The sequence below is a fragment of the Thermobia domestica genome, chromosome 7 (assembly GCF_964235325.1).
Source record: "Thermobia domestica chromosome 7, izTheDome1.hap1.1, whole genome shotgun sequence".
Classification (NCBI taxonomy): domain Eukaryota; kingdom Metazoa; phylum Arthropoda; class Insecta; order Zygentoma; family Lepismatidae; genus Thermobia; species Thermobia domestica.
The window spans coordinates 41589631-41602178 of NC_137460.1; the positions used below are offsets into that span (position 1 = coordinate 41589631).

The following is a 12548-nucleotide window of genomic DNA, read 5'->3' on the forward strand; positions in this document are numbered from 1 at the left end:
TCTCATACTTTTGATGGTAATATTTCTTTCTCATATTTCTGCTTAAGTGTTATAAGCTTCTTTTATGTTAAAGAGTCTTCATCCCGGCGAAATTAAAATACCGCTAATTTTACAGTAATTATGTGATATCTTCAAATAGAAAAAAGATAATCGAAATGTGGAACAAGAGCGCCCTAGACAATATTATTTTATATGAGAAACCGTTATCACGACTCACTTATCTGCTTTCGATTTCGAGCCATTTTGAAAATCGGCATTTATTTTCGCGTTTCTAAACAGCTGAAAACGGAAAGCCACTAGGTGACTTGTGATAACGGTACCTCAGGCAAAATAATATTGTCTAGGGCGCTCTTGTTCCATATTTCAATTATCTTTTATCTATTTGAAGATATCACATAATTACTGTAAAATTAGCGGTATTTTAATTTCGCCGGGATGAAGACTCTTAATATGTTTCTATTCAAGAGTTAGGCCTATACGTAATTTGCTTGTGAGATTTGTATCTCATAGTCGTTCCACATTTTCTTTTTAAATGCACTGTATGTATTTTTATGTGTTTGCATTATTGCATCCAGGAAAAAAAAAAATCACATGCAGAAGTGTTGCGAAAGTTGAAAGTTTGCGTACTTTGGTGTGCCCCAAAGAAGAAAGAAAGGTAGAGAAACGCTGTACTAGAGTCCCGTTTAAGCGAATTTAATGGAAGCTTCGGTTAAACCGGAACAAAAAACAAGTGATTCGGTTACATGGTTCTGTAGTGTAAAAGTTTTGTTCACAACCATAAAGAATAAATTTTGTTTTACGCCACCATAAAGTACTTTATCCTGTTTCTCAGTTTTTAAAACTATTTTCCTGACGATTTTCTGAACAACGACTCAAAAGAGTTTCTCCATATTTCAAAGACAAATATCTCAATAATAACTGCAGCACGACACAAGGGCGCCGATCCTGGGGGACCGAGGGGCCCGGGCCCCCCAAACCTCATGAGGGCCTACTTATTGTATTTATGAATATACAATATTTGGCATAATTTGAACGCAATTTGTCATAAAATCCTCATACATATGCCTTCTGCATCTGAATTCTCCCCTCCCCCAATTTACAGAGAAATCGGCGCTCTTGGCACGACATGAATTAATGTGAGAAATGGGAGCGAGAAATTTTAGTGAGGTGGCCCATGTTACAAGAATTTTACTTTGCTATCCTTGCAACCATGCTAGTTTCGAATGGAATATGAAAAAAAAATGAATAGTTACAATAATTTCACATTTAGTACTAAGCAGATCATATGCCGACTATGATCTTCCCATCACAATTCCAAGTAACAGAAAGAAACCAAGTTTTTCTTAAATTTATTTACTTCCGTAAAATATTATCATGATTATTATTAATTAAACTTCCTGTACGTCCATAAACAATTACTTTGTTTTTATAAGAAGATATACCGCTGCTGTAATTGTTCAAATAAATATGATTCCAGTTTGCAATAACTTCTTCACATGAATACGTACTTGTTCTTTTAACACCTGTTTCCGTTCTTCGCATTTTCTTCAATGTCACCGACACACTTTCCTTCCTTCCTTCTTTTTTCTTCACTTTTCTGCTTCTTCTTTTAAACTTCAGTGACGATAAGAATTGGGATTACGTACAATATATATATAAAATTGAAAAATCACTATGTTTGTGACTTTAAATCTCCTGAACCGCCCGACCGATCTCGATCAAATTTGTAACATGGATGAGGATCGAGGCTGGACTGGTTTAAGGCTATTCACTTTGATGGTAGAACTCTGGGTAGGGAGGGACTGAGGAAAAAAATAAATAAAACTTAATAACTCCTGAACCACTCGACCGATCTTGATCAAATTTTCAAAATAAATGAGGTTCAGGCCTGGGATCATTTTTATGATTTAAATTTGGCGGAGCAACATAGGGGAGGAGAAGGAGGGGGAGATATATAAAAATCAATTTATATAAGACTGAAAATGACTTTTTTTTGTAACTTAATAACTCTTGAACTATCCGACCGATCTCAATCAAATTTTCAAGATATATGAGGTTCGGATCTGGAAACATTTTTGTAATTTCACTTTAATGGTAGATTCTAGGGGAGGGGGAGGAGAGGAGGGCGTATAAATAAAAACTAATAAAACCTAATAACTTTTGAACCACCCAACCAATCTCGATCAAATTTTCAACATATATGAGGGTCGGGCCTTGGATGTTTTTTATCATTTCACTTTGACGAACCAACATAGGGGAGGGGAAGATATATGTAAAAAAGAAAAATAAAAATGACTGCCCTTGTGACTTCATCACTGTCGAACCACCCGACCGATCTTAATCAAATTTTCAACACACATGAGTTTAGGGGCAGGGATTATTTTAGGCTATTCACTTTGACGATGCGACTTAGGGGAGGGGGAGAGAAATTTAAAAATGATAAAAAAAATACCGATATAAGTGGAAACTGTGACACTTCTGATGCTGTTTCAATCCAAGTTCAGCCCTGATAGTTGGGGAGGGGAGGATACAACGTAGGGGAGGGGGATAAACATTTTAAAATGATTGAAAATGACTAATATTAGTGTTGAATCCATAGTTTTAGGAGAAGCAGAGATTAACAGTGACAATTCTGATGCCGTGTGCCGCAGCATGGAGGAGGGGAAGGTGAGCTATATATAATAATGATCGAAAATGACCAATATTAGTGTCTAATCTATAGTTTTCGGAGTCATTCATGAACAATAACATTTCCGATCCGGAGGGGGAGACTATATAAAAATGATCAAAAATGGCTACTATCAGTGTCGAATTTATAGTTCTCTGGGCCGCTTAGATGAACAGTAATACATTCGAACCCGTTTAAATCCAAATTCAAACCCGCTACTTGGGGGAGGGGGAGGAAGAGATATTTAAAAATGATCGAAAATGACCGATATTAGTGCTGAATTCACATTTTTGGAGGTCGCTGAGATGGCACATTTCCGATGCCATGGCCCGCAACATGGGGGAGGGGGAATATATGTATGTATATACATAAATGGTAAAAAAATGATCGATATTAGTGTGGAATCTATAGTTCTTGCAGTCGCCGAGATGAACAGTGACACTTCTGATGCTGTTTAAATCAATTTTCAGTCCCGACACTTGGGGGATGAGGAAGGGCGATATACAGTAAAATGATCGAAAATGAACAATATCAGTGTTGAATCCATAATTTTCGGGGTCACTAAGATGACCATTGTTGATACTTACGATGCAGCATAGATCCAAATTCAGTCATACAACTTGCGGGATTGGGGACGGGGGATATAATTCAGCATAAAATGTAAGTTATTATCAATCTACAACATCGTATTATATGATTTTCGGAGCCTGGTGACAAACTACATGGTTCGTATCATAAGATATAAATATAAAAAAGGTAAGAAAAAATTTTCGGAAATGATATAGGTATATAAACGAATAACTAGTTACCCCAGTATATTGAAAAGTTGATTTCTGGGTAAAAATCAACTATAAAGAAATATATTGGGCTACGCTAAACTATATCTGAACCGTTGCATTAAATGAAATCTGGAAGATGGTGATAAGCCGTTTGGGAAGCATCATACGATATACAGGTAAACATAGAATTGAAAAAGGTTTTTCGAATCAAAATAGATAAACAAAAGAATTCTACTAACGACTGACAAATTTATATTGAAGAAGAAATATTGTTAACATGTTAACATGTAATAAACAAAAGAATTCTACTAACGACTGACAAATTTATATTGAAGAAGAAATATTATAAAGAAGAATATTGAACCAATATCTTTGACAGTAATTTTCACAATAATGTTAACATGTAATAAATAAACATAAATGATTGCTTAATTTGGTGAGAGTGGAAAACATAGATAATAATGAAGTGTTTATTTCAAGTACACTAAGCGGATAATGTCTCTCTTCATCTTCATATAGAGACTGAAAAGCACTGATTATATAATTACTCTATACTGAAGAGTGTAGTGGCTACAATAAACAATAAAAAGTTATTGGCAATAAAATATTTGAGATACAAAGATATGCATTTAAATTATTTTTTTAGTATAAATGCTAGTACTTAATAAAATAAAGCAGATATTAGTAGTCCAAAGAAGTTTATACTATAAAATCTGATTAATGACACGTAAGATGGAAGCTCAAACAGGGTCACCCATATATTTCATGGGCCCCAGATAAATATTCTGTGAAGCCCCCAACAAACTTTCTGTGGGGCCGCTCGACATGGTTATTTTGTCGCTAACAAACATAGCAAAAACGTTTCCGAGACGAGACAAGAAATTTTAAGTCTCGCGCCTTTAAGCAAGTCAGAAGCTTAGTAAGTATCTCTCCATTTCATATAGCTATATGCTGCAAACTATCCGTGAAATAAGCTACTAGTAGTTCTGTGCTGTGAACTTCCTTTATATTCATTTGAATGTGAACCTTGTGCATATGTATCTGCTTTTATGTAATGTTAATTATTGAAAAGTTATTTCTATATAACACTTGAATTGCCTATTACTAAGTGTAAAATTGTACCAAGATTGTTTCCAAAAATCGAATAAGGTCATTTGGGGTAGTCCCGGCACTTGGGGAATTCCGTCACTTCTAAGTTTGCAACACTGCTGGCCTTCAACGCTTCAAGACCGACACTTGTCATTAGAATAGTGTGATTTGCATGAGTGTGTTGCTGTTTGCAATGTGAGTTCCTTACATCTACGTCTGTTTATAAGAGAAACAAAAATTGAAGCAGCAGGTAAGTTGTCTGTGAATTTTCTGAATATATACCCTGATGTAAGATTTATGTTTCAATAGCTAATCTGTACCATAAATCTAAAAACGAGTAGATGGGAAAACCATGGCCTGGAATCTTCTATGCGTCATTGCACAACAGATACATATCGCCAATCTCCAGAATCAGTGTTGCTAATTGCAAATAAAAATGTATGTTAATATTAACAGCATTTGGTGCAATCCCGGCAGATGACTTTGGGGCAACTCCGTCACTTGGTGATATCAGAGTGTTATACTGTAGTTAGTGCTGCTAAAATTAATGTGTACACGTGAAAGTGAGTTCTAAATAAGAAACATTTTCTCATTTCAGGAAAAAATGGTTAGGAATTACATTCGTACGACAAACAAATGCAGTTGGTCCCTCGAAAATATGAAAGCAGCCGTTAAAGCTGTAATGCAAGGGATGCCAGTTGGCTACCGCCAGAGCGTATGATGCTTCACGAATGACCCTAAGTGATCGACTGAAGCGATCTGACATGGATAAAAGATTTGGTGGCATTTCAACCTTTTCGAAAGTCCAAGAAGACGAACTGGAGAAAAGGATTCTGAAATTAGATTCTGTAGGATTTGGACTCACAGTTACAGACCTGCGTCGATTAACATTTTCTTTCGCTGAAAGAAACAACATTAAAAACCGCTTCAATAAAAAAACAAAGATTGTTGGTTATTATTGGGTTTATGGGTTTTTAAAGAGACATAGGTCTGTTAGTGTGCGGAAAGCTGAAAACCTCTCATTCGCTCGGGCTAGGGGTCTTACAAAAGATACAGTTGAAGCGTTTTACAAAATTCTCGAAGATTGCTATGATACATACGATTTGTGGGATAAACCTGGACATGTGTTTAATTGTGATGAAACGGGGTTACAATTAATATCTAAACCAGGAAAAGTGTTGTCCAAAAGAGGGAAGAAAGACGTGTACAGTCAATCTACTGCAGAAAGAGGGGAGACTGTGACTGTAATGGCTTGTGCAAATGCCTTTGGAGATTTTATTCCTCCTTTTTGTAGTAATGAAGGGCCAAAGAAAAAAGAACGAATTCAGTAATGGAATGCCTCCAGGAGCAGTGGTCGAAATGTCTGATTCTAGGTATATGACAACTACTGTTTTCGCAAAGTTCTTGGAACATCTTGCAAAGTACAAACCTCAAGGTGAAATTCTTTTGATTCTTGATGGACACGGGTCACATTCTAAGGATTTCAATGTGCTGGAAAGAGCCTGCGAATTGAATATCAACCTTCTGTGCTTACCTCCTCATGGAACACATAAGCTGCAACCTCTAGATGTCTCTTTTTTCAAACCTCTAAAGCAATTTTACAATGAAGAATGCCGTATGTGGTTCGGAACTCTTCTTAGGAAAGCATGGGTAAGGGCTGCTACACTTGCTAATGCCGTTAATTGGTTTGAAGCGTGTGGAATATTTCCCGTAGATCCCCACAAAATTCCAGACAGTGTTCCAGCTATCACTACCTCATTACAACGCCACTATAAATACTCCTCCTGTTAGTGGCGAAGAACCCCAGTCTGCATCATGTAGTGCAAACTTGGATTTACCTGACCATCATGCTACAGTTTCCAACTCTGGTTCAACATCACAACAGCAGTACAATATTATGCTTACCACATGACAACAATAGGTCTACATCACCAAACAAGAAGAGGTCGCTTCCAAGTTCTGTTGATCAAGACACTGGCATATCTGTTCAAGCATTAGCTCCAACAGCCAAGAAACGAGTTCGAACTTCCAGAATGCATCGAGAAATTGCAGCAGGAACAAGATTCTTGACATCTCCCCAATATCTTCAAGAGCTGCGACAAGAGTCAGCACCTCGCAAGAAAGCAAGTGGGTCTAAGATGACAGTTGTTATCGTAATGGCTGTAGGCGAAAGTTAAATCTTGCGTAATCTCAGACAAAATCCAGTGAGGAAGAAAAGGATTATTGTGGAGAGTGTCATCAATGGTACTATTCCAACTTTCGAGGAAGACGGGTGCAGTGCACGAAATGTTATTACTGGTTTCATGAGAAATGTGTGATGGTTGTAATCCACAGTTCGTCTGCCACAATTGTCAGTAAGCTAGCAAGCCTGTCTATAGACTCACGTTAGAAACTGTTATTGTTTCATCTGTTATTGCTATTTTCATTTTATCCTAAAATTATGTAACAATGATTGCTGTTGCACATCATATGCCTTGGTTTGTATTCACTAAACTTGTATAGTCACTTTATGGAATACATATACTTTGTTCCTTTTGCACCTTCAACTAATGTCGTTATTATTGTTGGTGCCAGAGTTCCCCATAGTGCGTGACGGAATTCCCCGACAACTTTGGGGAAATACAGCAGGATGTAGGGTTGTATTTATGTCTCTCTTACATCTATGGAAACTATATTAACGGTATAGAACTACTATTAAAATGTAAAAGAATGTTCAATATCATATATCTTAACAACAACATGATCGCGTCATAAATACATTTTGCAGGAATGACTATATGCTTAACGTGCCGGGACTGCCCCAAATTACCTTACATACATACATTTACAAAACGAGACGAGCAAATAGTTACGAAAATCGAGACGACACGAAACTCCTACAAAATTTAAAAAACGAGTCAGAAAAAGCTTATTTCTCGTCTCATTTCCAGGACTGCGGTGGCTCAGTTACAGACCGTTTACCTGTGGAGCGTGAATCTCTAGTTGGATCCCAGATTTCGTCAAATGGACTTTATAGTGAAGAAACACTCTGTGTGTGTGTGTGTGTGTGGAGTTTCTCTGGTTTGTCCCGTTTGGTCCTACTTTTTTCATTCCATCATTTCCTTCATTCTTATCATCACCGTCTTCTTTAGCCTACACGACATAATAGTAAAACGTAAAACTTAAATATTTCATTTTTTCCATTTTTGACTCGTCTTGTGGGCCACACTATAAAAGATAGCACGAATCATTAAAAAAAAAAAAAAAAAAAAAAATACGGATGCAATGTCTACATAATGGAATCCACCCTCACCTTATCCATCTATCGGAACGGGAAATCGTAGGAATCAAAACTTCAATTTCAATAGCGATCAACAGAAGAAACTGTAGAACTAGCGAGAAACTTTAGATAGGATATATATAAACCGGAAGTAGCAGATTTAACACTTCCGGTTTATTATAGGATTCGTACTGTTTGGGAACATATCGTAGGTTTCATAACGTGAAATGAAGGTTGCTTCTGTTTAGGCACGCACCCAGAAATTTTTGTTAGGGGAGGAGGATAAAATACTACAAGCCACTATGTCTACATTAGGGATGGGCAAAACCAGTTTCTATAAAAACCGGAAACCGGTTTCTAGAAAAACCGAAACCCGAAAAACCGACACCGGTTTTTCACCGAAATCGTTTCGGTTTTCTCCAAAATCGGTTCGGGTTTTTCACGGAAACCGGTTCGGTTTTCAACGAAACTGGTTTCGGTGAAAACTTTTGGAAAACAAAACTATTTCTGTGGAAACTGAATCGGTTTCCGGAGAACAACGAAATACTATTCTGGTCAGAAATAGAACAAATTAAAAAAAACGGAACCGGTTTTGAAGAAAACCGAAACCGGATCCGGTGAAAAACAGAAACCGGTTTTTGGAGAAAACCGAAACCGATTTTTGGAGAAAACCTAAAAAAACGTTTTTTATGCCCACCACTAGTCTACATAGAATTAAAGCAGTATATTTCTGCACCCGAAAAAACTATAAGTACTTGTGAAATACTTCCTCCTATATTTTCCGAAAAGAATGATAGAACTATGTATTTATAAGAGAAAGAGTACAGATGAATGAAGATCAAATTTTCATGCTACATCAAAATGAAATGAAATGAAATCTTTCCGTTTTATGTCCCGCGGTTATGCCGGTTAGACTAAAGGAGACGGTGATGATGAGAAATGAATGAAATGGTGCAATGAAGAAAGTGGGAGGAAACGGGAGAACCCCGAGAAAACCCACTAGCACGGTGTTTGTCCACTATAAAGTCCACACGGCGCGAGCTGTGGGATCGAACCAGGGACCCCAAGCACCGGAGGTGAACGCTCTACCACTGAGCAACCGCGCTCCCTCATGCTACATCAGTCCCTGTTATATACATGGAAGTGCGTCGGGACCGTAATACAGCAAATTATGGATGCGTCAAAATATTAAATAATACTTTTGATAAAGTGGATAGTTTCAAATATCTAGGATCAATATTAACAGAGGAAAATCATATTCACGAAGAAATTAAATGTCGACTAAAAACAGGAAATTCGCGTTACTATTCGGTTCAAAATCTCTTGTCGTCGCGAATTCTGTCGAGGAATTTGAAGCTTAAAATATACAAAACGATAATCATGCCTGTTGTTCTGTATGGCTGCGAAACATGGACACTTACTCTGAGGGAAGAACATAGACTGAAAGTATTTGAGAACAAGATCCTGAGACGAATATTCGGACCCAAGAGGAACGGGAATGGGGAATGGCGGAAACTTCATAACGAGGAACTACATAATTTATACGGTATACCCAACATTGTTAGGGTCGTCAAGTCTAGGAGGCTTAGGTGGGCGGGTCATGTAGCTAGAATTGAAGATAGTAGAAACGCTTTCAAAGTCTTGACTGGGAGACCAATCGGAAAACGACCATTAGGAAGACCTAGGCGCAGATGGGAGGACAATATTAAGATGGATCTCGCAGAGATTGGAATACAAAGTAGAAACTGGATGCAGTTAGCTAAGGATAGAAGTCAGTGGAGAGCTTTTGTGAACGCGGCATTTAACCTCCGGGTTCCTAGTATTTGTACGTATGTTGAGTTATGAAGGTTTGGGGGGGGATCGAAACCCCTGTCGAAACCCCTCCCCCGTGGGTGTGCCCCGGCTTCTGTTACAATTCTTTCGAGGCAGAGCTGGACCTTAAGAAACAACTTCAGACCAGACTCCTTAGCTCTTCAGTTCCAGATCAGATAGTCCTCAAATACAGTTATTTTGCCTATGGTATCTGTACCTCCAAGAAGCAGAAAAAAAGTTGTGTATATCACTGGGTTCGACTCCTGTTAAATCTTCATGTAGTTCGGATTCCGCTTAAGTTGATAGTCTACGTCTCATACATTCTCGACGCTGGAAAACAAACAAAATTTATAATGTATTGTCGTAATTATTATTATTATTATTTAAAAGAATAATTCCAATCTGTAACTTATACAATAGATTTTAACTTTTTGTGCATTACATGAAACCAAAAAAAAAAAAAAAAAAAAATCATTTAATTGTCATTAAGTGTCGTATTAACATTAATACGCAACCAGCGCGGATGGTTATACATCACAGCATTTGTATAGAGTTCATAATAACCTCTATGTGCGGAAAGATAAAAAGAACACACATCCCAAGCTATTGTTTCAGGGGATTATTTCGAATGTGATAGACGGCCCATAAACGTGCCAAATCAACTGATCATCATAACTTGTTTCACGTTTTGAATCTGCTTTGCAGTGACTCGGAACTGAGCAAATTCATTTCTGATCATTAAAAAAAAGACAGGCGCACAAATGATATAACATTTCATAATTTCATTCCGTGACAATAGAACTGTACATGGAGGAATTGATGTTAAAACAAAATAAAGCAGAATGAATAATTTATTACTACCAATGATTATAAATTTAACAGGAAAGTTTACCTTTGTGCAAAATAGATTTAACAAACATTACATTACTGGATTACGTGTCAACTAACTTAATGGTTTCACAATCCCCAAAGATGAGCTGTATTGTTCAGCCGAATTCATAAAATTGTCTGCTAACAATTCAACAGGTATATTAAAAGAATTAGAGGAGACATAAGTGCGAATCGAACAAAAGAGTGATGCTTACTATATCATATTGTTCTCAAAGGCATTATCCATCTGCAGTAAAATTATTGCTGCTGTCTTCCTTTTTATTTTCAAAAATATAATGATTTTAAACACTTTTTCTTATTACAGACAATAACAATAAAAATGTATCTTCGTTTATTGTCTAATATCAATCTCCTTCATACATATAGATTAATAGATACAGAGCGATTCATTTTTGTTAACCTTCCGACAAGCTATTTACATAGATAATGCATTATAATTTTTCTTTTTTTTTTTTTTTTTTTTTTTTTATTTCTGCGACACCGCATATACACAATACTGTCTACGTTATTGAAGGAAGTAATGGTATCGTCCTTACGAACACAAAGGTCGCGATATCAAATTGACGTTGACAATTATAACGGATCATAGGAACAGGGTATTTGAAAACTCTCATGACAGCGTGTGGATAATAGTACAGAAACTTCACAAAATAAATAAAGAATCTCTGAACAAAGTAAGTTTTACTTAAAAATAATAATTGTGTAACAGTTTCGCGAACTAACTAAACTTCTTGGCTTCATCAGACACAGTCCCAGTCCTCAAACAAATCCAAGAAGTTAAGTTAGTTAATGACAGTATTGCAAAATTATTATTTTTATTTTAGTACAAAGACCCCAGCTTTTGTTAAGAGGCCTCATGCCAGCGAAATTAAAATACCGCTAATTTTACAGTAATTATGTGATATCTTCAAATCGATAAAAGATAATTGAAGTGTGGAACAAGAGCGCCCTAGACAATATTATTTTGCGTGAGGTACCGTTATCACAAGTCATCTAGTGGCTTTCCGTTTTCAGCCGTTTAGAAACGCGAAAATAAGTGCCGATTTTCAAAATGGCTCGAAATCGAAAGCAGATAAATGAGTCGTGATAACGGTATCTCATGTAAAATGATATTGTCTAGGGCGCTCTTGTTCCACATTTCGATTATCTTTTATCTATTTGAAGATATCACATAATTACTGTAAAATTAGCGGTATTTTAATTTCGCCGGAATGAGGCCTCTTAACCACCTAATACGTACGTCATATCAGGGATAAACATTCTCACTCCTCCCTCCCCGAGCTCTATCTATAGAATTTGATTGCTTACCTTCCCGTTTCCTGGGCACTTCTCTCGCTGTGAGTAGTCGCCATAACTGCACTATTATCAAATAGATGTCTATAGTTATCAAATAGATACCTATGCGATTATCAAATAGACCCCTACCTCAACCGTACTGCATTCCCAAGATTTCTATCTGTACCTGCATCCGTCGATAATGAGATAACAAGTAATTGGAAATACCTCGTATGCAGTTTTGTGAATTTTATGATTTGATATAAATTAAATTCAGTATACATATTACATAAATTTCTTACGATTGTAAGTCAACTATGCAAACTCAAAATAAAATAAAATATATTTCTATGTAATAAAGTATACGCAAACTCAACCTTCGAAATGAATGGAGAGAATACATTTTCCCAAATGTAGATTTCAAACAAGGAAATTGACAAGTTCATAACACCGTATATGTCAAATAATTTCAGATTTTTTTAAAAAAAAAATCTTATTACTCATCAGGCAGTGACGAAATTAAGATAAAGGGGGGGGCTGAAAAATCAGATTAACACATTACATTTATTATAGAATTTCTGAAGCAAAGGAAAATCCACCGAAACACGATTTGTTCTGGCGGTTAATAGTGCAAGGATGTGATAGAAGACAAAAGAAGGAGCGAAAGATCAACGATATTACTAGGTAACGCTAAACGCAATGAAAATAGAATGCTTAGTTTAGCAGTCATTGATTACATCTTTCAAGCCAGAGATTTCTAACTATGTATATAGAG

At 36.5% G+C, this 12548-nt stretch overlaps 2 protein-coding genes across 2 annotated transcripts; both read left to right on the plus strand.

The window, feature by feature from the left end:
• Positions 1-5267: 5267 nt before the first annotated feature.
• Positions 5268-5867, plus strand: LOC145689158 (uncharacterized). Its single transcript, XM_081763290.1, has one exon. The coding sequence runs from the start codon at positions 5268-5270 to the stop codon at positions 5865-5867; it is 600 nt and encodes a 199-aa protein (XP_081619416.1).
• Positions 5868-5871: 4 nt separating this feature from the next.
• Positions 5872-6327, plus strand: LOC145689159 (uncharacterized). Its single transcript, XM_081763291.1, has one exon. It carries the CDS (start codon positions 5872-5874, stop codon positions 6325-6327), a length of 456 nt encoding a protein of 151 aa, XP_081619417.1.
• Positions 6328-12548: the final 6221 nt, after the last annotated feature.

Excerpts from the sequence above, each read along its gene's own strand:
- LOC145689158 (XM_081763290.1), top strand. The coding sequence starts at position 5,268 with ATGACCCTAAGTGATCGACTGAAGCGATCTGACATGGATAAAAGATTT.
- LOC145689159 (XM_081763291.1), top strand. The coding sequence starts at position 5,872 with ATGCCTCCAGGAGCAGTGGTCGAAATGTCTGATTCTAGGTATATGACA.